At 43.8% G+C, this 25,163-nt stretch overlaps 1 protein-coding gene across 1 annotated transcript in view; it reads left to right on the top strand.

The window, feature by feature from the left end:
* The window catches only part of POF1B (POF1B actin binding protein), a 66,691-nt gene that overhangs the window by 25,635 nt on the left and 15,893 nt on the right, over positions 1-25,163 (top strand). The window contains exons 3-8 of the mRNA XM_032228539.1: positions 14,707-14,787; positions 15,343-15,429; positions 19,745-19,924; positions 22,503-22,615; positions 24,022-24,049; positions 24,617-24,691. Coding sequence (XP_032084430.1) covers positions 14,707-14,787; positions 15,343-15,429; positions 19,745-19,924; positions 22,503-22,615; positions 24,022-24,049; positions 24,617-24,691 — 564 coding nt within the window. The remainder of the gene's footprint in view (positions 1-14,706; positions 14,788-15,342; positions 15,430-19,744; positions 19,925-22,502; positions 22,616-24,021; positions 24,050-24,616; positions 24,692-25,163) is intronic.

Raw genomic sequence — 25,163 nt, 5'->3', positions numbered from 1 at the left:
AATACATGCCAAGTGGCCAAATTTTGATCCCATGACCTTGAGGAGACTGCAATGGTCGTAAGTGTGAAAAACGATTGCCGGTCACTCCAAGTTGATTCAGCCTTCCATCCTTCCGAGGTGGGTAAAATGAGGACCCAGATTTTTGGGGGCAATTGGCTGACTCTGTAAACCGCTTAAAGAGGGATAGAAAGCACTGTGAAGCAATATATAAGTCTAAATGCTATTGCTATTCCTTCCTTCCTTCCTTCCTTCTTTCCTTCTTTCCTTCCTCCTTCCCTTCCCTTCCCTATCAATCCATCCATCCACTCATCCATCCATACCAGCTCAAGGTTGACTCAGCCTTCCATCTTTCCAAAGTGAGTAAAATGAGCACCCAGGTTTTTGGGGACAATTGGCTGACTCTGTAAACCACTTAGAGAGGGATGGAAAGCACTGTGAAGCGATATATAAGTCTAAATGCTATTGCCCTTCCTCCCTCCCTTCCTCCCTTCTTCCCTTTCTCATTTTCCTTCCTAGTGGTACAGCGGTTAGAATGCAGTATGGCAGGCTGACTCTGCCCATTGCCAGGAGTTCGATTCTCACTGGCTCAAGGTTGACTCAGCCTTCCATCCTTTCAAGGTGGGTAAAATGAGGACCCAGATTTTGGGGGGCAATTGGCTGACTCTGTAAACCACTTAGAGAAGGCTGTAAAGCACTGTAAAGCGGTGTAGAAGTCTAAGTGCTATTGCTATTCCTTCCTTCCTTCCTTCCTCCCTCCCTCCCTCCCTCCCCCCTTCTTCCCTTTCTCATTTTCCTTCCTAGTGGTACAGCGGTTAGAATGCAGTATAGCAGGTTGACTCTGCCCATTGCCAAGAGTTCGATTCTCACTGGCTCAAAGTTGACTCAGCCTTCCATCCATCCGAGGTGGGTAAAATGAGGACCCAGATTTTGGGGGGCAATTGGCTGACTCTGTAAACCACTTAGAGAGGGCTGTAAAGCACTGTAAAGCAGTGTAGAAGTCTAAGTGCTATTGCTATTCCTTCCTTCCTTCTTCCCTCCCTTCTTCCCTTTCTCATTTTCCTTCCTAGTGGTACAGCGATTAGAATGCAGGATGGCAGACTGACTCTGCCCATTGCCAGGAGTTTGATTCTCACTGGCTCAAGATTGACTCAGCCTTTCATCCTTCCGAGGTGGGTAAAATGAGGACCCAGATTTTTGGGAGCAAGAGGCTGACACTGCAAACCGCTTAGAGAGGGCTTTGAAGCCCTCTGAAGCAGTATGTAAGTCTAAGTGCCATTGCTATTTTCAGTGCCATTGTAACTTTGGTCACTAAACGAATGGCTGTAAGTTGAGGACTGGCCTCTGTGCAAGTCAGAGCACGTACTTACCAATGGACTGGATGGTGGGGAATGGAAGGATTTATCCTCCTTGCAGACAGCTGGTCCTTTGCATCCTTTTAGAGGGTCATTGGGGCTGCTTGGGGGTTTACCTGTGTCATCGGAGTCACCTGAGTGGTGCAAATGGGTGTGGAGCCTTCTTGGAACTGCTGAAAAGATCTGTGTTGTCAATTGGAGATAGATGATGTCATATCCTTCCCCCTCTGTTGAGAGAGGGGCTGGGATTTTGACATAAAGGAGTCTTTGACTCCTTTTCCAAACCAGTGGTCCTCTCTGCCCTCTCTCAACAGAGGGGGAGGGATATGACATCATCTATCTCCAGTCTGCAACACAGATCCTTTCAGCAGTTCCAAGAAGGCTCCACATTCTGTTGCACCACTCATGTGTCCCTTGGACACAGGCAAACCTCCAGGTGGCCTCAATGACTCCCAATGCAAATGACCAGCAGCCTATAAGGAGTATAAATCCTTCCATTCCCTACCAACTAATCACAGCTGAAAAAGCATCTTGGATGAGATGCTTTTTCAGTTGCCTCTTGAAAAAGCACCTTTGGGACAACCATGACCTGGATGACTGAGAATCTCCAGCAGTGTTTAACAATCGGTTCTCTGCCCTAATGACCAGCTGGGTAGGTGTGGCTCGGTGGTCATGTGACTGGGTGGGTGTAGCCCACTCAATGTCACTCATGTCGATGGGCGCTTCGCCTAAGCTGTTACAATGTAATAAGGGTTAACGGGAGAGGCGGTTTCTGTAAGCAGGGCAATAAAAATGAGGCTAGAAACAATACCAGAATGTTCCCTTCCTGCCTTCCTTACAGGATTAGCCCTGTAAAATGGAAAAAATGAAATGAGATTTCTTCTAACAGACGGTTCTCTGAACTACTTGGAAAGTTAACCACCGGTTCTCCCGAATAGGTGCGAACCGTCTGAATCCCACCACTGATCTCCAGAGATATTTAACTCAGAGTTTCTATGGATTTGGCGTTATCTCACAGCAAAGTTTGAATAGTATGCTATTGGGAAAATAATCAGTAAGCTCCACAAGTCCTGGATTGAATCTTTTATAAATAAGACACCAGGCCTGTCAAGAAGAAAAGAGATAGATACAAGAGGATCTAGGATGGTGTTTATTATTGTTCTTGTTTTGCCAGAGATTTTACGGATGGCTTAAAAAGAAATATTGTGAGATATAAATTAACTCCCCATCTTCTTCCTGGAGTAACATCCTTCCAGATTCTGGGAAGGTTGCAGGTTTTGGTTTGCAGAGATCAACCTGTTTGAAGGCTGGTTGAAAGGTTTGCAATTTGTGCTTGATCCACTGCTCCAAGTAAGTTGGCATTAAAAGATGAAATAATCGTGGGTTAACGCTTTATAGCTGTGATGGTGAACTTATGACACATGTGCCAGAGGTGACACACAGTGCCCTCTCTGTGGCACGTGAGCTGTTGCCCCAGTTCAGCTCTGCTGCGCCTCCTGCTGGTCAGCTGGTCCTCGGGTTTCTGCCGCGATTGCGGGGGGGGGGGGGCTGGAGTGCATGCGGGAGACCTGAGCATGCATGCAGGGAGGTGGGTGCATGCAAGGAGTGCATGCACAAGTGGGAGGGCGTATTCCTGGGGGCCATGTGCACATTGCATATTGGGTTTTTTGGCATGCACGCACGTGCTTTGGGCACTCGGTTTGGAAAAGGTTAGCCATCCCTGCTTTATAGTTTCTGCAATTCGGACAGACAGAGCGAAATGAGATTTTTTTGATCCCCTTTTTCTACTTTTGAATTATTTACACCGAGAAATTTTTACAGTGGAATTGGGAAAGAGCATTTCCTGCTCACAGCATTGACCTGAATAGGGCTGAAGTCCAGATAGCAGGTGAAGCTGAAGCCCAAAAGAAAACACCTTTTTTTTACATCACTTCCTCCAACAGGTGAGAACACCTGGCTGCTTTCTCAAGAACCTTCCAGGAAGTCCAACCTAGAAACATTTTGAAGCGCCTTATGAATGTTGGCAGCTTGAAAAGTCCATTCCAAATTTACATTTGCTTTGCCCAGATTTTACGTCTTTCGTTGCTGCGTTCGAACATCTTAAGCTGCTATGTAGCCAGGACTCCGGTGCTTAGTGATAAATGTAAACTCCACATTGAAAGTAAGGTTATTAAAAGCTATGAAAGATAGAAGTGGGGTTTTTTTTGTTTAAAAAGGAAGCTTTAAAAAATAAATAAATAATAAAGTTGGATCTCTCAACTCAGCATTTTTGAACTGCTTCTGCATTGGAATAATTCATTCCCAGCGGAATATTTTTTTGCAGATGTTTTCCTACAGACTTTCCCATAATAGAATATTTCAGCTAATGTTTATTATATTGAATTGTCTCTTTAAAGTCTCCCTTATTGGTCTCCTAGAGTTGGAATTATATGTGGGACTGAACTGACCTTGTGTCAGGGTTCCAAATAATATCCAAAATTAAATCAGAGTCCAAGGCAAAGTATTGCTCAAAGTTCCAATTTATTAAGAGAGCCATGTTGGCACATCTGGGAAAACCCGAATCTGAAAGCTTCCCGGTTTTCCCCACCCACTTGAAAGTTCTTGCCCCCATACCCACAAGTCCATCACATGGTCCAATCTTCCACTGCCATACTGGCAGTTCCACCCATCCAGTTCTAGTCAGATGCAGAGATGTAGAAACAAAGGATGACCTTGGATTCTAGAAAGGAATTTTATTTTGACAACATCACATTCTACTCCTTACAATCCCCCCTTCCAATTCCCCACTAATGGAACAGCATAGTAGAATAGAATATTAGTGTGGTAGGCCAAAGATCCCAAAAGGAACCAGCTGCAGGCCTGACCTTGTCTTGTGAGCTTGGGGATTCTGGAACTATAGTCTGGGCTAGGAAATAAAATCATCAGAATCAACCTCCTAGAACAGGGGTGTCAAACTCGATTTCATTGAGGGCTGCATCAGGGTTGTTAATAGGGGGGCAGAGGGGCGTGGCCAGCTCGATGACACTTGTCTTGAGGGCGCCTGTGGTGGGCCAAGTACTCTGCCAGCAGAAACAGGCTCCCAAGCTCTGTTTCCGGACGTGACAGCCTCCCGGGCTCTGTTTTCATTGGCAGAGGCACCATGGGCTGGTCCTTCCAGGCAGCCCCACGGGCCAGATCTGATCCGTGGGCCTTGAGTTTGACACCCCTGTCCTAGAAAGAGACAATAGCAGACCAATCGTGGATGGCAGCATTAACTGACCTTGGCTAATGTTGAGGAAACAAAGTTGGGTTGAACTTGTTTTTTTTCTTTTTTCTTTCTTTTATTAACAGAATAACAGGGTTGGAAGGGACCTTGGAGCAGTGGTGAAATTCAAATGTTTTTACTACCAGTTCTGTGGGTGTGGCTTGGTGGGTGTGGTGTGGCTTGGTGGGTGTGGTTCAATGGGCATGGCAGGGGAAGGATACTGCAAAAAACCCATTCCCTCCCGATCACTTGGGACTTGGAAGGCAGTCCAACCTCTTGCTGGTAGGAACTAGGCAGTCGAGGTCATGCTTGTTTTGTGGTTTTGCCCTTTCTATGTCTAATGGCACTTCTATGTCTTCTATGTCCATAATTAGTTCCCAAAATAGGACATGTGCTATTTTTCGGGGGGGGGGGGGGGGGAGAGGAAATTGACTGCCGAGTTCCATTCTAGAAGCGGTGTGGCTGCGTTGTTGCTTCTGATTTCATTAACTTGACGGGTTACGTTGATGTGTTGTGACACGTGCCAATTACAATAAAAGAAGCCTGGATCTCTGCCCCACCTGGGATCTAACGCTTAGCCAATTTGGCAGAATCTACGCCACCTTACTGGCATCGACCAATCACCATCCTAGTTAAAAATAATACCCGTGGGGTTTTTTTCAGCCTCTTATTCTCTGTAGGATTAGGAGAACCAGCCTTAATAAGTCTCGAAAGATCGGCCTTTGATTTCGCTTCATCCTTTCTTTCACTGTCAGCAATAATATGAGTTGGTAGGCCAGGAACAGGCCAATTCATTTATTTTATTTTTTAGCTTACTGTGCTTAAACTGGGAAATACTCACATGAGTTATGCATCTTCCAGGCCCCTGAGGCTGCAGGGTGTGGTTTAGACAGGTTTATGAGGATCTCCTGGAGATTATTTGCCTTGAGAAGATAAATGAACTTCATTCTTCTCTGATGCTACCAGATTCTAAGATGGCTGTTGGAAATATAGTCGGCTTAGAGCAGAGTAGGAAAGACTGACATATCGCTCCCCCTCCTTCATTTATGGATTGTCCTAAAGCTGAAGAAATATCTCCCACTTTGAGATCCAGTCTTCCAATACTTGAGGGGCTGCTACAAAGAAGAGGGGGTCAGCTTATTTTCCAAAGCACCAGAAGGCAAGACAAGGAGTGCTGGAGACTTTGAGTAATATCTGAACCTGATTGCTCCTTGCCCAGCCCCTCTTTTCCAATATCTTAAGGGGCAGCCACAAAGAAGTTTAGTTTAATCTCTAGTTTAATGAAAAGAAGGACTAGGGGGCGACATGATAGCTGTGTTTCAATATCTAAGAGGATGCCACAAAGAAGAGGGAGTCAAGCTATTTTCCAAGGCATCTGAAGGCAAGACAAGAAGCAATGGGTGGAAACTAATCAAGGAGTGAACCAGAGGTGGGTTTCTACCAGTTTGCACCAGTTCGGTAGAACCCGTTCGTCAAATCTACTGAACCGGTTAGAAGAGGTTCCACCAGTGGACCCGGAAAGCAGGCCACACCTACAGAAGAGGTTCCAAAATTTTTTGAAACCCACCACTGACACACACACACACACACACACAGACTCACACAGAGAGGGAAAGAGAAAGGAAGGAAGAAAGAAAGAAATAAAAAAAGAAAAAAAGAAAGAAAAAGTGAGAGAGAGATTAAAGAAAAAAAGGAAAAAAGGGACAGAGAGACAAAAGGAAGGAGAGAGAGAGAGAGAGAGAGAAAGAGAGAGAGAGAGAGAGAGAACACATGGCCGGCAAGCCACTCCCACCAGGTCACATGGTCAGCAAGCCACCCCCACAAAGGAGGCCACACCCACAGAGTAGGTTCGAAATTTTTTTGAAACCCACCACTGGAGTGAACCAACCTAGAACTAAGGATGAATTTCCTGACAGCGAGGACAATTAAACAGGGGAACAACTTGCCTTCAGAAGTTGTGGCTTCTCCATCTCTGGAGACTTTTAAGGAGAGGGTGAACAGCCGCTTGTCTGAAATGGTACAGGATCTCCTGTTTGAGCAAGGGGTTGGGCTAGAAAACCAACTATTATTCTTTTATCCCTCTACTGGCTAAAGAGCCAGTTAGTGATGCTACCAGATATGAGGAAATGTTTGTACTAAGAAGTCTTCTGTGCCTTCACTTCTTTCAACGTAAGCCCGTTGTTTCTTTCTCAATACTGTCAACCAACCGAAGTACCTTGTCGGTTGTGACCGTAGCATGGGCATTTGGTCAGTAACCCAAGAAGAATGGGTTATCTTCTGCCCAAGTGCATCAAAGAAGTGGATGGCACAGGTGCCTTGGATAGCAATGATAATTTGGGACTCAGTGGTGGCCACAGGTTGTGAACTGCCCATAATTTAAACCAGCTGCCGAATTGAATCATTTTCCTATAGAATGCTACTCTTGTGAACTTAAATTACACCCACTGGGAGCCCCGGTGGCACAGTAGTTAAAAGTGCAGTATTGCAGGCAAACTCTGTCCACAGTCTGGAGTTTGATTCTGATGGGCTCCAGTTTGACCCAGCTTTCCATCCTTCCGTGGTTGATAAAACGAGGACCCAGATTGTAAGGGACATTATGCAAATAATGTCTTTACATTGTAAACTGCCCAGAGAGAGTGCTGCAAAGTTCAATGGGATGGTATATAAGCCTAAATGCTATTGCTATATCTAATTTTACATGCGGGATACTAGAGGGAGTATTGGGGTAAGCAATGGTCAAATAAGTTTGAGTTCAGCTAGGATTCTGGCTGTGTCAGGGTTTCAAGTAACACACCCAGAGCAAGCAGAACTCCAAGGCAGGATGATTCCTCAAAGAATAGTTTTATTTAGTATGTCATATTGGCACATATTGGCCCCGTGGAGATCCGTACCCTCACCACCGTCCAGGCCTTCCGCACGGCCCTCAAGATCTGGCTATCCCGTCAGGCCTGGGGATAGGACTTTACTCTCTCCCCGCCCGAATGCTGAGTGAATGTTGTGCTTTTATGGTTAATTATTTTTTTACTCACGTTTTCTTTTATGTCTTGTCTTGCACCCCCTTCCCTCATTATTGTAAGCCTCCCTGAGTCCCCTCAGGGAAAAGGGCGGCCTATAAGTGTTCAATAAACTATAAACTATGTACAGACTGGTAAAAACCGACTCTGAATGTTCCCATGGTTTTCATCTAATTAAAAATAAAAGTTTTTCCCCTTCCCCAATCAGTCACATGGTCCAATCAAAGCACCGTCTGGTTGCCTGGTAACTTTACTCTTCCTCTCCCCAACCACCTGTGGGAATGTCCTTGGTTCCCAGGAGAAAATATTTTGTTTTGGCTTACAAAACCCCAGCTATCTCTATGTCCCCCCTCCCTATCCCTCAGCTCCAATGTGGAAACACTGAAGCCTCAAAGTGGCTTCGGTCAGCTTCAGGGTTGACAGGCTATTGGCATTGAACCATATTGTCCATTCACTGATCCATCTCATTCATTCGTTTGTATTCTTATTTTTGGTGATAGATTTGGAGGAATTGATGTAGAGTTCCACAGTGTATTCCGCTAAATGTAAATGCTGCCATCTTTTAATCATATATATGGCTCTGTGTGTGTGTATGTATATTCCAGCATAACTCTGGAATGCCTCGAGCAATTTCAACTTGGTACACAGATGACTTACTCTCTGGAGAAACATAATGTGGGGATGACACTCCTAACACCCCTTAGGCTGTGTGTTCTGTTAAGATACAGCCTGTTACGCCTTAAAATGGCTTCTACTGTACTGCCGTAAAATGGCTTCTACTGTAGAGCACAGTGGAGTTGCCATGATAACAGCTTCACAGTACTCCACAAGGGGACTCCCTCTGGTAAGGGGGAAAATCCAACATTAGAAATTATTTTTGATCCGGACATTTCCCCCCTATAAATAAATACCTGGGCAATGCCAGGTTATCAGCTAGTTGAAGAAAAAAACACAGTATTGGACAATCAAGCTCATGATTTTTAGCTGACCATGATTGTCCGCTTCTAAGGCAGGAATTGGGATGGATTGCATGTCAGGAGTAAACAATGTGGTGTCCACCAGAAACGTGGAGCTTAGCACCATGTCCTAAACCATGCTTGACATGACTGATGTGTCTAAAATATCTCAGTGCATCAAATGACCTAATTTGCATGCTAAAAGAGTCCATTCAGAGGGCAGTGTGCTTTTAAATAAGTAATTCAGAAAACTGATTTATTCACGGAAGCTTAGATCATCCACTCTTTTGTGGCTTATCATAGGGTGTCATCTAGAATATATCATACATACCATGCAGAAGTAATGGGTGGAAGCTTGTTAAAAAGAAAACCAACCTCGGAAAGATTTTCTGACAGTGTGAAGAATTGATCAGTTGAACAACTTGGCTTCCACAGTTGGGATGTTCCATCACGAGGGTTTCAAAAATAAAAATAGACTGGTCAGCCATTTGATCTGGTTGGAATAAGGTCACCTACATTAAGCAGGGAATTGGATTAGACCTCCAAGGTGGTCTAGGATCACTCTAGATCCAGCTCTAGGATCTGTGTTCCATGTTATCAATGTTCTCCAGATCTTCAAGCGGATCTTTTCCAATGTTTGTTCACTTTGAAGTGAAGACTGCAAAGTTTTACAGATTAACAGAGTTGAAGGGACCTTGTAGGTCATCTACTCCAAGTGCCCCACCCAAGCAGGAGACCATATGCTATTTCTGACAAATTGCAGCCCAGTCTCTTCTTGAAAGCCTCCACTGATGAAGCTCCCACAGCTTCTGAAGGCAGCTTCTGTTTCATGGGTTGATTATTCTCACTGTCAGAAAATCCCTCCTTATTTCAAGGTTGAATCCCTCCTTGTTCAGTTTCCATCCATTATTCTTTGTCTGGCCTTCAGGTGTTTTGGAAAATAGCTTGACCCCCTCCTCTCTGTGGCAGCCCCTCAAATATTGCAACACTGCTATCATGTCTTCTTTGGTCTTTCTCTTCACTAGATTAGCCATGCCCAGTCCCTGCAACCGTTGATTGTATGTTTTAGCCTCCAGTTCCCTAATCATCCTGGTTGCTCTCTGTACTCTTTCTAGAGTCTCAACATCCTTTTTATAGGGTGGTGACCAAAACTGAATGCAATAGTCTAGGTGTGGTCTTACTAAGGCTTTATAGAGTGGCACTAGTACCCCTCTGTAAAGTTTGAAAGTCTGAACTATTTTGTCTTCCGCAGATGTCACCTGTGACATCCTCTTCCTGTTTTGCTCCACTTAGATTAATAATAGCTTTTATTATCGCAATTGAACACGCTGTGGGAGGTAAAGGGAAGATACCTGCATTGCTATGTGTCAATTCAGCAGCTTGATAGTAGTAACACTGTAGCTGCTCCGGCCTTGTGAAACGATCTGCCCGCAGAGATCCGGACCCTTCCTACTCTCTCGGCCTTCCAAAAAGCCACCAAAACCTGGCTGTTTCGGCAGGCCTGGGGTTGTTGACCCATTTATAAGGTGCAGCCCCCATCTAAGTTGAGTGTATGTTGTGTTCCTTTTAACTTGTTCTTGTCTTTTCCCAATTTTTTTAATTTTTTGTTTTTATTTCTCGTATTTGTAAGCTGCCCGGAGTCCTATGGGATTCGACAGCATATAAGTTTATTAAATTACGAATTAATTAAATTATGATTAAAAAAAAAAAACTTATAGCAATTGACCCAGAGCTGGCTGGAGAATTCTGGGCGTTGAAGTCCACAAGTCTTAAAGTTGCCAAGTTTGAAGATCTCTGGTGTCTATTCCATATCTGTTTTTTTCCCCCCCTGATTCATCTACTTTTTGCAATGAGCATGAGAAGCTCCTCCAGGCATTTCGCTTAGAAAGAAAGATAAGATCCCATTCATATACGTGGGATCCATTGACTTCATTTGAATTCCTTTTTACCTAAGACAGGGCTGGTTTCTCCCACCCATAATATATAAGCAATAAATCAAACAGCAGCCGGCTTGTATTTTAAAAGAAAATGCTTTGAAGGGCAAAATGAATAGTCACAATGAAACATTATTTAGGGCACAGTTTATCCCAAAGAGTTATTAAAGGCAACGCTTGCTGTAGTTTATCACAACTGGAGCTTGCCGGGGGGCATCCCAGGTGCAAGGTTTCTGTTTTATAATTTTTTGTTTTACTGTTCTATGATTGCTTTATATATATATATATATATATATATATATATATATATATATATATATATATATATATATATATATATATATATATATATATATATATATATATATATATATATATAGGTTTTGTTGTGGTGGTTAAGATAGGCGGCCATATACATCTTTTAAATACATACATATCCGCACAGTTGATCTTCTATTGAGGCAGTTTCTTTTGGTTGTGTTCTGACCGAGGTTTCCTGAGAGCATGAAGCAAACTCCTTGTCCCGATAAAAAAAACCCTTTTATTAATTGACTGTGAATTCTGCTCATTCATATCCAGCAAAGTCTTTCAAGGGAGGATTTACAGTCACAGACCTTATCTGGCTTGGAGAGCTGACAGGTTGACATCTGCAGAACTTGGCAATGAGTCTTGGAGAGTCATGATTAAGCGAACTAATTGTCTCCTGCAAACTCCACTCCCCTTTCGCTCCTCTTTTATTTCCTCTGGGTGGGGCCATTCATCGTCCACCTGTGGCCTTACTCCCAAGTCGACCCCTGTTCTTTAGCTGTTCCCTTTGTCTGGCAACTCTGCGCATGTGCACACTGGGAACAGGCTCCAGCTGTTCCTCTGCCTCACTGATGTCTGATTCTGAAGGCAGCTGATAACTGGCCTACGGCTCTGACCCCCTCTCTGCCTCCAATGAAGAGCCCTCATCAGAGCCTTCCCCAGACTCCAGGACTGGCCCATGTTCCTCCCCAACCTTCTCACTGTCCGAATCTGCTGCCAGCTCTTCTGGCCACTGGCGGGCCACAACAAGTTGATTCTTTGTCATCCATAATCACCAAGGTATTCACATTTGTGTATTCTTTACAACTTTGCAAAACAAGCACACACTCTTGTCTATGGAGATTCTCAATCATGCAGGTCATGGCTGTCCCAAAGGTGTCTTCTCCAAAAGGCAACTGGACTTGCCTGGATTTTTTTCTTTTAAAAATGTTTTCCTTCTCATCCAAGAAGCTTCTTCAGTTCTTGGCCTGTTTTTTTTTAAAACATTTCACTGCTCATCCAAGAAGCTTCTTCTGTTCTGAACCAAAGAAGTTTCTTGGATGAGAAGCGAAATGTTTTCAGAGGGGAAAAAATCCAGGAAAGTCTAGTTGCCTTTTGGAGAAACCACCTTTGGGACAAGCAAATACTGAACATTGTTCCCTGATTTTACTCCGTCTAATACATTACTGGGACATGGTGGCTCAGTGGCTAACACCCTAAGCTTGTTGATCAGAAAGGTTGGCAGTTCAGTGGTTCAAATCCCTAAGGTTGGCAGTTCAGCGGTTCAAAACCGCATAATGGAGTGAGTTCCTGTTACTTGTTCCAGCTTCTGCCAACCTAGCAGTTCGAAAGCACGTAAAAATGCAAGTAGAAAAATAGGGACCACCTTTGGTGGGAAGGTAACAGCATTCTGTATGCCTTCAGTGTTGAGTCATGCCGGCCACTTGACCATGGAGGCATCTTCGGACAGCGCTGGCTCTTCGGCTTAGAAACGGAGATGAGCACCGCCCCCTAGAATCGGGAATGACTAGCACATAATGTATGTGAGAGGGGAACCTTTACCTTTAGTACATTAGTAGAGTGTACGTTTTTCCATGGAATGGTTAACAATAGACTTGTTTCCAGTGAAGGACTCCCCATGTGATTTAATTCTTCCTAAAAAACAGAAGCCTTGAGACTATTGTTGTTTGTCAGAATATCCCATGAGGTCCAGTTGTGCTGTCAAATCTAATCAGCTAGCTAAGCGCCAAACATTTTCAGTGATGAAATCAACTCCACCTAAAAGAGAAAAAAAAATAGCACATGATCTGCAACTTTGTCTTAACAAGTCTTATAATTTGCTTTGGGAATGCAGTTCCCGTTTTCTGGTTATGTCAACAGATTTTCATCACTTTCCCTCGGTAAGCCATGAAAGGCTGCAAGAATTGTTACACCAGGGAGATATGGTAATGCTTTCAAGCGTCTGCTTAATGCATGCATTTGCTAAAGGGTAAAATCTCTGTACCAGCAATTCAATATCAGACTTGTTAGACTATTTATGCAGCCTGTTGCCTGCTTACGTATTCCCCAACTTGATCCCCTCCAGTTGTGTAGGACTTTGGCTCCCATAATTCCTCAGCCGGTATGAACCTTACGGGATCGTGGGAATTGAATCCAGTATATCAGGGTGAATAAAACAGTATTCTGATTCCTTAGTTGTCCAGGATCACCCAATATAGGCAGAACACCTCCATCTACAAAGACTGAACTACAGTTTCTCAAGAGCCTCAACCATCAGTGATCACGAGAGAAGGATTTGGGAGATGGAGTTCAGGAGTAGACCTCAAGTACAATTAACGGTTGAAGGAACTGGGCATTGCTACTCTAGAGAAGGACCAGGGTAGACAAAGGCTGCCACAGGGAGTGGGGGTCAACTTAGGTACTAGTGCCACTCTATAAAGCCTTAGTAAGACAACACCTAGAATACTGCATCCAGTTTTGGTCACCACCCTATAAAAATGATGTTGAAACTCTAGAAAAAGTGCAGAGAAGAGCAATCAAGATAATCAGGGGACTGGAGGCTAAAACCTACAATGAATGGTTGCAGGAACTGGGCATGGCTAGTCCAGTGAAGAAAAGGACCAGGGGAGACATGAGAGCAATCTTCCAATATTTGAGGGGCTGACACAGAGAGTTGGGGGTCAGTCTATTTTCCAAGGCACCTGAAGGCCAGACAAGGAATAAAAGATGGAACCCAAGCAAGGAGAGATTCAACCTGAAAATAAGGAGGGATTTTCTGACAGTGAGAACAATCTACCCATTGAACAGAAGTTGCCTTTGAAAGTTGTGGAGATTTATCACTGGAAGCTTTCAAGACGAGATTGGGCTGCCCTATGTCAGAAATGGCATACGGTCTCCTGCTTGGACAGGGGGTTGGAGTAGATGACCTACAATGTCCCCTCCAACTCTGTTAATCTGTAAAACTTTGCGGTCTTCACTTCAAAGAACCAGGTTTCAAATATTGGTCAGATCCAAATGTCTATGGAGATTCTCAGTCATCCAGGTCATGGCTGTCCCAAAGATGCTTTTTCAAGAGACAACTGGACTTTCTTGGTTTTTCTTTGAAGATGTTTCTCTTCTCATCCAAGAAACTCAAGAAGAACATTTGGGACATGTTAGATCCAAAGTTGGCCTAAATATGTTCTGAGCTCAAAGTTGACCTATCTCATCTCCAGTTTTGGAGAGCTATCTGCATCCAGTTTTGGTCACCACACTATAAAAAAGATGTTGAGACTCTGGAAAGAGTGCAGAGAAGAGCAATCAAGATTACTAAGGGACTGGAGGCTAAAACGTATAATGAATGGTTGCAGGAACTGGGCATGGCTAGTTAAGTGAAAAGAAGGACCAGGTGAGACATGAGAGCAGTCTTCCAAAATTTGAGGGGCTGCCAAAGAGAGGAGGTGGTCAAACTATTTTCCAAAGCCCCAGAAGCCTAGAGAAGGAATAATGGATGGAAACCAATCAAGGAGAGATTCAACCTGGAAATCAGGAGAAAATTTCTGGCAGTGAGAACAATCAACCAATGGAACAGAAGTTGCCTTTGGAAGTTGTGGGAGCTTCATCCCTGGAAGCTTTCAAGAAAAGATTTCCATCTGTCAGAAATTGTGTAGGGTCTCCTGCTTGGGTGAGAGGTTGGACTAGATGACCTACAAGGTCCCTTCCAACTCTGTTAATCTGTTAAAGGTCCCTTCCAGCTCATTTATTTTAAAGAATATCTAGATAGCCAAGGAGTCTGGCTAACCATTCTGCTGAAGGTGCTTTGTAAACTCCTAGAATTCCATAATCTTTGGGTCTGTTTTTATTTTCTTCTCCGATCAAACAAGACGGCATTATGTTACTCGTGAAACAAACAATGCTAACAACGCATTTACTTTCTTGCAGGAAGTTCCATCTCCAGCCTTGAAACTGTCTCCTTATTCCCAGGGCAACGTTCGAAGGATTATCTTGGAGAATCCTGAAAAGGTAGGAAAGTTGCACTGTTGTTACAATGGCATTGGGTGTAAGATGTTGGAAGTGGATGTAAGTATTTGTGTGTGTGTATGCACTGGCTCAGAGGCTAAGGCGCTGAGCTTGTCGATCAGAATGGTGGGCAGCTTGGCGGTTTGAATCCCTAGCGCCGCATAACGGAGTGAGCTCCCGTTACTTGTCCCAGCTTCTGCCAACCTAGCAGTTCAAAAGCATGTAAAAATGCAAGTAGAAAAAGAGGAACCACCTTTGGTGGGAAGGTAACAGCATTTTGTGTGCCTTCGGCATTTAGTCATGCAGGTCACATGACCATGGAAACGTCTTCGGACAGCGCTGGCTCTTCTGCTTTGAAACGGAGATGAGCACCGCCCCCTAGAGTCGGGAACAGCTAGCACTTATGTGTGAGGGGAACTGGAGTAGCCGTGCCCAATTCCTGCAACCGTTTATCATATGTTTTAGCCTCCAGTCCCCTACTTAACATTTTGTAAAGTCGGATGCTTTGCAGTCTGCGAGAGCGTGCGTGTAAATAAGGAATTGCTTTCTTTCTTACAGGAGCCACTGTCTCCACTTCTGAGAGGCGGGAATAATGTGATCTATGAAAAGACAATAAGGAAATACGAGCTGCTAAATCCAGATGAGGTAAGAGATTCTCCTGCCCCTTCCTTCCCTCCCTCCCTCCTTCCTTCTTCTGTCTTCTTCCTGTCTTCCTCCCTCCCTCCCTTCTTTCTGTCTTTCTGTCTGTCTGTCTTTCTTTTTCCTTCTTTCTTTTTCCTTCTTTCTTTCTGTCCCCTCCCTTCCTCCATCCCTCCCTTTTGTCTTCTTTCTCCCTTCCCTCCTTCCTTCCTTCCTTCCTTCCCTCCTTCCTTCCTTCCTTTCTTTCTTTCTTTCTTTCTCCTTCCTTCCTTCCTTCCTTCCTCCCCCCTCTCAACCTCCTTTCCTCCTTTTCTGTTCCCTTCCATCCTTCTCTTTATTCCTTTCCCTCCCTCCCTCCCTCCCTCCCTCCCTCCCTCCCTTCTTTTTGCTTTTAAAAAGAAACCGGAAAGTGTTTTAATTTGACTGCAGAGCTAAAGTGGACAGAATCGCCTTTCGGTTGCCTGAGCCTTTAGCGGAGTGGTTTTCAACCTGTGGGTCGGGGCCCCTTTGGGGGTCGAACGACCCTTTCACAGGGGCTGCCTAAGACCATCGGAAAACACATATTTTTGAAAAAATACGGAAAACATAAAATAATTTTATGGTTGAGGGTCATCACAACATGAGAGAACTGTTTTAAAGAGTCACGACATTAGGAAGGTTGAGACCCACTGTTTTAGTGGGTTTGTCCCTAGGGAGGTTTGCACTTTTGGACCCAAACACCTGCCCTCGTTTGATCTCCAGGGCAAATGAAAGCAACTTAGCCAATTGCACAAATAGCTGGACGTTGCTGCCCTAGAAACAAAGCTGTGCATTCAACAGGCATCCTGCCCTTTTGACACAGATGAATACGGAGTCGGGTTTCACTTTCTTCTCCAGGAGGCTAAAGTTCCAAGGTGTGTTCCCTTTTTAGAGGCTCAGGTGAACCCAAGAGGTATTTTAAGAACTGGTTTACCAGTCTGTGTGTTGAGGAATTGAAAGTGGGGGAGGGAGGGAACAGGTGAACAAGGTAAGTCCAAAGCGTTGGCTGGTATGAAAACTAGAAGACCTTGTGAGGTCCTTGATGCTTTCTTGTTTTTCTGCAGGCATTTCATTACCCAGCTATGTAATATCATCCATGCTAGAAGGTGTTTTCCCTCTGTTTATATACCTTTCTGTACAGAGAGCAAACCACCCACTCCTTTCTAGCACTGATGTTGTTACCTAGTTGGGCATTGAAACGTCACTTCCAGTTTGTCCATGGGGCTGTTTTTCATCCTCTGGAGCCTTCAGGGAAGCTGCCTGAAGGCCCCTGAAGCCTCCGGTGGGGTAAAACCAGCCCTACGAGCAAACTGGAAGTCCATTCCCAAACTTCTGATTTGCCTGTAGGGCCTTCCTCCTGAAGCCTCCAGAGGGCCTCCGGGGGTGGGGGAGGCTGTTTTCACCATCCCCAGGCTCCTGTAAAGCCTCTGGAGCCTGGGGAGGGTGAAAAAAGCATGCAAAAAATGGGGGGGGGGGTCGCACTGGTCATGCGTGCATGCACACTGGGGTCGTGCATATGGGTGTGGCACGCCCGCACACGACCCCCCTGCGCTCCCCCCACTTTTGCCACGCAAGCCAAAAAAAGTTCGCCATCACTGCCCTATACCGTTTCAGACAGATGGCTATCCAACGTCTTCTTAAAGACTTCCAGTGTTGGGGCATTCACAAGTTCTGGAGGCAACTTCTGTTCCACTGATTAATTGTTATAACTGTCAGTAAATTTCTCCTTAGTTCTAAGTTGCTTCTCTCCTTGATTAGTTTCCACCCATTGCTTCTTGTCCTGCCCTCAGGTGCCCTGGGGAATAGTTGGACTCCCTCTTCTTTGTGGCAACCTCTGTGATATTGGAAGACTGCTATCATGTCTCCCCTAGTCTTTCTTGTCATTAAACTAGACATACCCAGTTCCTGCAACTGTTCTTCGTATGTTTTATCCTCCAGTCCCCTAATCCTCTTGGTTGCTCTTCTCTGCACTCTTTCTAAAGTCTCCACATCTTTTGTACATCGTGGCGACCAATGACTTATCCTGGTCAAGATGGGTTTGGTTTTAGAGTTCTCTGCATCTACTATGAGTCTGCCTCCAGGTGCTAGAAATCTGGATTTCCCTTTTGACCGTACAGCCTAATGAAACAGCCCTTTGTGGACTTTCTCAGTTCTCATGTCCTCCTTTGCAAGACAAATCTCATAGATTTGCAAACCAATGGTTTGTGTTATAATAACCTGCAAAGCAGAAGTTCTTTCTCTTTGTCAACCAGGTGTAAAAATAACAAACAAACGAACCAGGAAGAGACTGGAATTCTTGGAAACAAAGCCAAATAGAGATTTGACTACGGAGTTCAGTTTGGAAATAGGTCCCCTATGAAAAACTTCTTTTCTGTAGTTACGTCTGCAGCAGAGCTGATTTTACACATTGAGCCCACTGCACAATAAGTCATTGTTGGCTGGATTCACGCATGGCCAGTCAGCTATTAGCCGTGGGTCCCGAAGTGGCAAACCAGAGTAAGCAAACAAGCTCAAGCGTGTAAACAGAACGTAGCAATAAGGTCAAAGTCAAATTCAGAACAGCTTCATTGTACACAGCGGGCTTTATCTTGGGGTCAGAGTTGCTTGGCAAGGAATGCTGGGAGGAAGTCTTCTTATCTAGAGTGGTTTGTCTCAATTTTGGCAGCCAGGAAGACGGTGGACTTCAACTCTCAAATTCCCCAGCTGTGGAATTCTGGGAGTTGAGGTCCACCCCTCTTTAAGCCACTCAGGTTGAGAAACTCTACTCCAAAGGATTTTGAGTGTCACACTTACTGAAACTTGTGCCAAACTTTAGAAGGTGAGGACTATGAGGTAGGTCTACACTTCAGATGATTTTGCTGGTTAACAGCCACAGTAAAAGTTGAATAGAATAGGGAATGGGGAATGGGGAATGGGGAATGGAATACAATACAATACAATACAATACAATACAATACAATACAATACAATACAATACAATACAATACAATACAATACAATACAATACAATAGATATTAGAATAAAAGAATAGGGTAGGATAGGATAGGATAGGATAGATATTAGAATGAAAGAATAGAATAGATATTAGAATGATAGAATAGGATAGATTAGAATGAAAGAATAGAATAGATATTAGAATGAAAGAATAGAATAGAACAGAATAGAAATTAGAATGAAAGAATAAAGTAGAATAGAATAGAATAGCTTTATTGTCACTTTGACTGTACACTAATTGGCATACATTAAAAATGAAATACAATACAATACAATAGATATTAGAATAAAAGGATAGGATAGGATAGGATAGGATAGGATAGATATTAGAATGAAAGAATAGAATAGATATTAGAATGATAGAATAGGATAGAATAGAATAGATATTAGAATGATAGAATAGAATAGAACAGAATAGAAATTAGAATGAAAGAATAAAGTAGAAAAGAATAGAATAGCTTTATTGTCACTTTGAATGTACACTAATTGGCATACATTAAAAATGAAATTTTGTTGCATACAGCTCTTAAAGGATCACAACCTCCATTTTTATACTACATAAACATGACAATATAAAGAAATACATACACACATAATTATGTATATAACTATGTATATTATATGACACAGAGAAACAACACAGTCTAGTTCAGATGTATACATGTACATGGCGAGAAAAACGAATCTTGCGACTTTACCAGACGGGTGGCATGGGGAACAAAGCTGTTACAGAATCTGGCAGTCCTGCTAGAAATACTTCGAAACCTCTTCCCAGAGGAGAGCAACAGAAACAGACCGTGAAGTGGGTGTATGGGGTCTCTAGCGATGCTTCAAGCTCCAAGCTCATAGCGCTTATAAGCAGTATCTTGAATAAAAAGAACTTGAGCTTCTTATAATCTTCTCATAATCTTCTCGGCTGTCCTCACTACTCTCTGTAGGGACTTTCTATCTGAGGTGCTGCTGCACCAAACCAAACAGTGATGCAGTTTGTCAAAACACTATTTGAATTTGACTTCAAACCATCTAGATTGTTGATTGTCTAATTTTGACTTGAGCATTATTATTTAAACTCCAGGATGTCCACTGGGAGGTCAGAGAAGGTCAAGGTGACCATGCTTCTCTGAAACCCCACCTGTTTCTACCTCAATCACGACACCCCTAGAAAAGGGGAGGGTCTTCCCTTCTTTTTAACGCCCATCTCCCACATCTGCATCTAACGGTTCAGTTTCCTAACACGAAGTGGGTTATTAACACAAAGGATTTGCACAAGAGATGTGAGCTTTCAAGAGAATCTCTCTCTTTTTTTAGGAGAAGCAGTACCAATACCTGCAGCACACCCAGTCTGACCAATGCCAAGTCAGCCAGCCAGTGGAACGAGTCCAAGTGGTTCAGCAACACACAACCAATGCCTGTGATTCTACTCCCATCCGTGTCCATGATGTCGGAAAGACCAGCATTAACAAAGTGATCATACAGACATGTGAACCGGTAAGCATCATATATGTGTTTCTCAACCTTGGGCACTTTAAGACGTGGCTACTTTAAGACAACTTTTAAACCGTGATCGCTAATAAAGGAGAATATTTGTAGACATGAGGGGTCCTTGATGCTCTGTGAGGTTGCTTGTTTTCCTGCAGACGTCTCCTTACCCAACTAGGTAACATCATCAGTGCTGATAGCAGTGGTGATGCAGAGAGCACTGACGAGATTACCCAGTTTCGGTAATGAAACATCTGCAAGAAAACAAGCAAGCTCAGAGAGTACCAAGGATCCTTCAAACTGTGTTTAATGGCTTATGGTGCTTAGCAAGCCCAACTTTTCAATAAAGCAGTTTACACTTCACGAAAAAATAAATAAAAATAAAATGCAAATATTTTAAAAACTTATTTTTTCTTAATACATAAACAATGTCTTCAATTGCTCCATCAAAGTGACACCAAATTTTCCTTTCTTTTAATTTTTTTCTACTATTAACAATATACTATCATTTTTTTTATTTCTTAATTAGTTGTATCACAATAACAACCTTACTACTATTCTCTTTAGTCTACTGATGTAAGGGAAACTTTCTTCCTCTTTTAGCCATTTTCTCTTGGGCTCTCAAAATTCCAGTTTTAATTCTTTTCCTCCTTCTCCCCCTTTCCCCTAACTTTTTTTTTCTTTTTCCTACTTTTATGATTATTGTATCTTTTCTTCAGAGTATTTACTTTTATTATTCTAGTAACTTTCCCCAGGGTTTTCCCTGTTCTCTTTTCCTTATTATTTTGTGGTTTCCTTTTTGGGAGATCTCCTTTTCTTTGTGACTGTAAATCCCAGTGAAATCTTCTATCTGCATTTCATTTTCAATCCTTCTTTTTCCCACCTTATCTTCCTGTACCTCATTGGAAGAAACACTGTTTCAAGTGGATGTGCTCTACTCCCAAAGGACTCCGCTGAATAGTCTCATGCATGAAAGAATCCTCTTAGCTGCACGGAGATCTTTGCAGATCAAGCGGCTTTCAGGTTGCAGCGCAATCAGATCAAATCTTAAATTTTCTGAACCATTTTGCTCAAGCTGCAAAAAAGTGGCCAACACCCAGCCTGGCGGGAAAGGATGCTATTATTGCTCTCCAGTTTCTGCGCTGAAATTATCAGGGAGTGAAATCAGGAAAGTGTGCCGCTGTTTGCCTTTAGCAAGAGGTAGGCAATTTTGCAGAAGCCTCCGCAAGACAGTTCATAAACGCAGGTTAGCCACAAGTTATGAAACAAAATGAATTTAGGTGGAGTGCTTGGGAAAAAGGAGAAGGTTGAATTCTAATTAGGCCAACAGCAGCCACATCTGCTTTGTGGTGCCTTGAAAGATTGAAGAGGCATCGTGGGAAGACCAAGAAAAAACTGAGGGTTTCCCCCCTCAACCCCCCTTCTTTTTTAAAAAGAGTGAAGAACAGATCTAAGAGAAAAGTAGAAAGAAGAAATAATATAAAGTGACGTGCCAGTGCCTGGAGGCTGTTAGGGTCTGGATGGGAACGAACAAGCTTGCACTCAATCCCGACAAGACTGAGTGGCTATTGATGCTCCTTCCCAAAGATCGTCCAGCTATTCCATCTCTCAGCCTGGGGGGTGAAAGTATACGCCCCTCAGAGAGGGTCTGCAATTTGGGAGTCCTCCTGGATCCACAGCTGACCCTAGAACATCATTTGTCGGCTGTGACAAGGGGGGCCTTCGCCCAGGTTCGCCTGGTGCACCAATTGCGACCCTATCTGGACCGGGAGGCCCTTCAGATAGTCACTCATGCCCTCGTCACCTCAAGACTGGATTACTGTAATGCGCTCTACATGGGGCTGCCCTTGAAGAGTGTCCGAAGACTCCAGTTAGTCCAGAATGCAGCTGTGCGAGCGATTGTGGGTGTACCTAGGTACACCAGCGTCACACCTATCCTCCGCGAGCTGCACTGGCTTCCCATTGGTCTCCGGACAGGCTTCAAGTGCTAGTTGTTACTTTTAAAGCCCTACATGGTATCGGACCTGGTTACTTGAGAGACCGCTTCCTGCCAATCACCTCCCTGAGGCCTATAAGATCGCACAGATTAGGCTTCCTCCGGATTCCATCTGCCGGTCAATGTCGGCTGGCGACTCCCCGGGGGAGAGCCTTCTCTGTTGCTGCTCCAGCCCTATGGAACGATCTCCCCGTTGAGATCCGGACCCTTACTACCCTTCCGGCCTTCCGCAAAGCGACTAAGACCTGGCTATTCCGGCAGGCCTGGGGCTGTTGAAGTTGTCCAGCCCCACCCTCAGTTGTGAATGTTGTGATCTTTTAATGTTGTTTTGTTTTTGTATGTCCTTCCCTTCCCCTTTTTATTACTGTAAGCCGCCCTGAGTCTCTTTGAGAGTGGGCGGCATACAAATTAAATCAATCAATCAATTAATCAAATCAATCAATAAATTGCTTTGTGTTGTTTAACTGCAGCAAGGCTTTAACTGTATATTCTTTATTTGTTTGTTTGCTTGTTGGGCAAGAGGATCCAATGTTGATTTATGCTCAGGAAATGGGCTGCTCTAACGATGTCCTTTTAATGACCTCCCGACAGGTGAATGACCAGCTGGACTGCCGATACTTCGGGGAGCTCCTAGCAGAACTGCATCGCAAGAGCAATGACCTGTACAGCTGTTTGCTCCAGCATGTTGAGAAGCTGGGTGGAAGGTAAGAGGCCGGGCCGCATCCTAGCTTGGAATTTGGGGAATGTTTTTGGCAGCCCTTCTTGGACAGGAAGCGGAGCTGCTTGCCTGAACAGCAGGCTCTGTGAGTCTGTTATTTTGCAGCCATCCTGAGAAACGGGCGTTGATTAAGGTTCCCTGAACCCCGCTCAAAAAAATCCCCTTAAATCTCTCTGCCTTAAACATCCTTGTTCGTTTTTGTGAATAGACAGATAATCCCAGTCCTCGTATTATGTGTGAGTGTTGTGGCAACATTCTTCGTTTTTAGTTACAGATGGTGCTCAGTTAATAGCAATAACCATAGCCCTTAGACTTATATACCGCTTCACAGTGCTTTACAGCCCTCTCTAAGCGGTTTACAGAGTCAGCCTATTTCCTCCAATCTGGGTCCTCATTTTATTGACCTCGGAAGGATGGAAGGCTGAGTCAACCTTGAGCCGGTCAGGATCGAACTGCTGGCAGTGGGCAGAATTAGCCTGCAAGACTGCACTCTAACCACAGGGAAGGAAGGGAGGAGGGAGGGCGGTAGCAATAGCACCTAGACTTATATACAGATTTACAGTGCTTCATAGCCCTTTTTAAGTGTTTACAGAGTCAGCCTATTGCCCCCAACAAACTGGCTCCTCATTTTATTGACCTCGGAAGGATGGAAAGCTGAGTCAACCTTGAGCCAGTGAGAATCGAACTGCTGGCAATGGGCAGAGTCACCCTGCTATACTGCATTCTAACCACTGCATTACCACTGCTAAGCACTCTGAATGCAATCACATGTCCAGCTGGAACTTCAGGGACTAGTTGCAAATACTACCTGTTTAGCACCATTACAAGTTTGAATGGTCCCTGAATAAGTGTCATTAAACAAGGACCACCCATCTATAATTGCTATATACTGATTCCCCGAGATGTGCCAAGCCATCATTTGGTCATAGTTTTCTCGGCAAAACGCAGTTGCCTGGGTTTGCGCAGTTTGCTTAGCCATAAAAAAGAAGAGCCATCGTTCCAATCCTGAATGCCACCAGATGGACTGCATTACAGGAATGTGCGTATTTTAACACATTTTAAAAAGATGAACAGAGTTGGAAAGGACCTTGTAGGTCATCTAGTCCAACCCCCCGCCCAAGCAGGAGATCCTACACCATTTCTGACAAATGGCAGTTTGGTCTCTTCTTGAAAACTTCAAGCTTCATTTGTGGATGGGCATATTGTGTCTAAATATTTGCATGTTATATTCCAGAAGCAATCATAATTTTATTAAAGGTAACTTAGGATATAGTTTCTTCAATTAAGTCAGAATGAAAGACTTACCATCACAATGGCAGTGATAATTGTAATGTACTCAGTGGATAGATAGAGAAAGGACAATGCTAATGTTTCCTTGTATTTCTCTTACAGAAGGTGCGATCTGGAATCTCTGAATGATGTAAGTGCCAGTTTATAGAATTTATAGAAATATCTGGGCTTTGTGCATTGATAAGCAAACAACAACACACTGTCTTTAAGTCTGGTTAAAATCCCAAAAATGAGAATAAAAGGCTGGTCTTAACCTGCCTGAATGGAAATCACACATCTTTACATATGGTAGAGATTATCTTTTTGCTTGAGTAGGCTAGACTAGAGGAGAGGAGAGGAGACTCCTCTACTCTACTCTACTCTACTCTACTCTACTCTACTCTACTCTACTCTACTCTTCATTGGCCAAATGTGATTGGACACCCGAGGAATTTGTCTCTGGTGCGTAAGCTCTCAGTGTACATACAAACAACACAGCAATGTAATCGTAAGATGCCAATAGGAGAAGGAAGTAGGAAAGAAAAAAAAACCTGCTTTTATTATTTGAGAAGATAATTATTTCCTGCCTGTTGCAAAGGTCCTTTTGCAGTTGATATATTAGAGGGTATACATAAGGGAGGTTGAACCTAATATTCGATCAACCTGTAACAACACTCCCCGATAATAGGCATTTTACTTCTTGTTTTCTTTTCAATAGGCACAGGATATTGAGAGCTTGATCCCGAAGGGGATTTCGGAGTCAACAAAACAGCAGATCCGTTACCTTCTGGAGGTATGGGGTTATGGAGAAATTTGTGGAAATTGATGGAAATTGTGTTTAATTTCATGTGGTGAAGCCATTCTTGGTCCAGACTGCTACACAATAACACACAGTATTGATGCATTTTGCATATTTAATTACTGTCCTTCCTATGATGGATTGTTGTTGTTAGTTGCAAAGTTGTGTCCGACCCATCGCAACCCCATGGACAACGTTCCTCCAGGCCTTCCTGTCCATCATCCTCTGGAGTCCATTTAAGCTCACGCCAACTGCTTCAGTGACTCCATCCAGCCACCTCATTCTCTGTCGTCCCCTTCTTCTTTTGCTCTCAATCTTTCCCAGCATGAGGCTCTTCTCCAATGAGTCCTTCCTTCTCATTAGGTGGCCAAAGTCTTTGAGTTTCCTCTTCAGGATCTGGCCTTCTAAAGAGCAGTCAGGGTTGATCTCCTCTAGGACTGACCGGTTTGATCGCCTTGCAGTCCAA

This window comes from Thamnophis elegans, chromosome 12 (assembly GCF_009769535.1).
Source record: "Thamnophis elegans isolate rThaEle1 chromosome 12, rThaEle1.pri, whole genome shotgun sequence".
NCBI classification, from domain to species: Eukaryota; Metazoa; Chordata; class Lepidosauria; order Squamata; family Colubridae; genus Thamnophis; species Thamnophis elegans.
This window is presented reverse-complemented; position numbering and strand designations above follow the sequence as displayed.